Raw genomic sequence first — 1,308 nt, 5'->3', positions numbered from 1 at the left:
TTTATTGATCCTTATGGAAATTTGTTGTGATTACAAGGACTCTTTTCTCATATGAAGACAACATAACAGAAATATACACATAAATACAAAAGACACAACATAAAGAGTTCATTCAGCGACTACATAAAGGCATCTTGGTCCTTTCCTTGTTTCCTGATCAACGAGTGGCGTTGATATAGTCTGACCGAGTAAGTTACGAACAAAGTTTGTGTGTGTGTAAGTGTGTGTCTGTTTAATGTGATTTAAACAGGACGATTTTTAACAATTTAAAATGGATAATTTGTCAAGCATTTGCATTAGTGACTTAAGTGTATCATCAAGAACGTGTTCAGCTGCACTGTCCACTAGTGGTCAGCCTGAGCTCACCAGCTACTTCCAGTCTCTGATTATTGATACAGTCAACAGAGTCGCTATAAACACAGTCCTTGGGATGACTGGAGTTGCGTCCAACGTCATCAATATGTGTGTATTTCTAAAACAAGGTCTTCACGTGTCCATGAATATCAATTACTTTGTTCTGGCAAATGTCGACCTACTCCGGACCATCAACTACCTCTGGATGACTGTGTGTTTAAATCCTGAAATAGAGACGCTAGATGCCCCATTCATTTTCCAGGACATTCAATATTTGACCAACGGTTGGATCAGTGGAAGTCTTGAAAGAGTGACCATATTCATCATAGCCTTTATGACAGTTCAAAGATGTTTTTCCATCTTAAGGCCCCTCACTATCAAAAGAATGATCACACCTGTACGATCTGCCATCGTTTTGTTGGTCATCTTTCTGATAAATGGTGTTGTGGTGATACCTGGATGTATCTCTATCTACTTTGACTATAGATTCTACCAAAGCAAAAATCGAACATTACCGGGATTGGCTTTTTTGCGTAGCAATTCTGAAAACGAAGGTATAGCGTTTGTAATGCAAGCGGTGCTCTATGTCATATCATTATCTGTACTAATTATCTTCACCTTACTTCTAGTACTTCAGATGAAGCAGCAGTCAAAGTGGAGACTTACTACTCTCATCAAGAACCAGCACCCAGTTATTTCTAAGAGAGACAAAAAGACATCCATGCTTGTTTCCCTTTTAGCAATCTTTCTGCTCGTACTCTGCACACCCAAGGTCGTCGTCTCAATCGCCTCAACTTTTGTGCCAGATTTTTCTGTCTCTGGAAAGCAAGTTAATTTATTTTCCGCCGTCTTGTCTTTTGCGCATGTCTTTGGTGCGATAAATGTTAATTTGAATATTTTTATATATTATACCATGAGTTCCAAATATAGACTAGTTTTGAAAAGCATGTTTAC

The 1,308-nt window shown here is 38.4% G+C and overlaps 1 protein-coding gene across 1 annotated transcript; it reads left to right on the top strand.

Moving 5' to 3' along the window:
• Positions 1–271: 271 nt before the first annotated feature.
• On the top strand, positions 272–1,056 carry LOC129924838 (uncharacterized). Its single transcript, XM_056022137.1, has 2 exons — positions 272–771; positions 984–1,056. The coding sequence occupies exons 1-2, from the start codon at positions 272–274 to the stop codon at positions 1,054–1,056; spliced, it is 573 nt and encodes a 190-aa protein (XP_055878112.1).
• The last annotated feature ends 252 nt before the right edge of the window (positions 1,057–1,308 follow it).

This window comes from Biomphalaria glabrata, chromosome 2, assembly GCF_947242115.1.
Source record: "Biomphalaria glabrata chromosome 2, xgBioGlab47.1, whole genome shotgun sequence".
Classification (NCBI taxonomy): domain Eukaryota; kingdom Metazoa; phylum Mollusca; class Gastropoda; family Planorbidae; genus Biomphalaria; species Biomphalaria glabrata.
Note: the sequence above shows the minus strand (reverse complement) of the source record. Positions and strands in the feature narration are given on the sequence as shown.

Excerpts from the sequence above, each read along its gene's own strand:
- LOC129924838 (XM_056022137.1), top strand. The coding sequence starts at position 272 with ATGGATAATTTGTCAAGCATTTGCATTAGTGACTTAAGTGTATCATCA. Across the intron at positions 772-983 it reads GTACGATCTGCCATCGTTTT|TACTTCAGATGAAGCAGCAG; the intron begins GTTGGTCATCTT and ends CCTTACTTCTAG.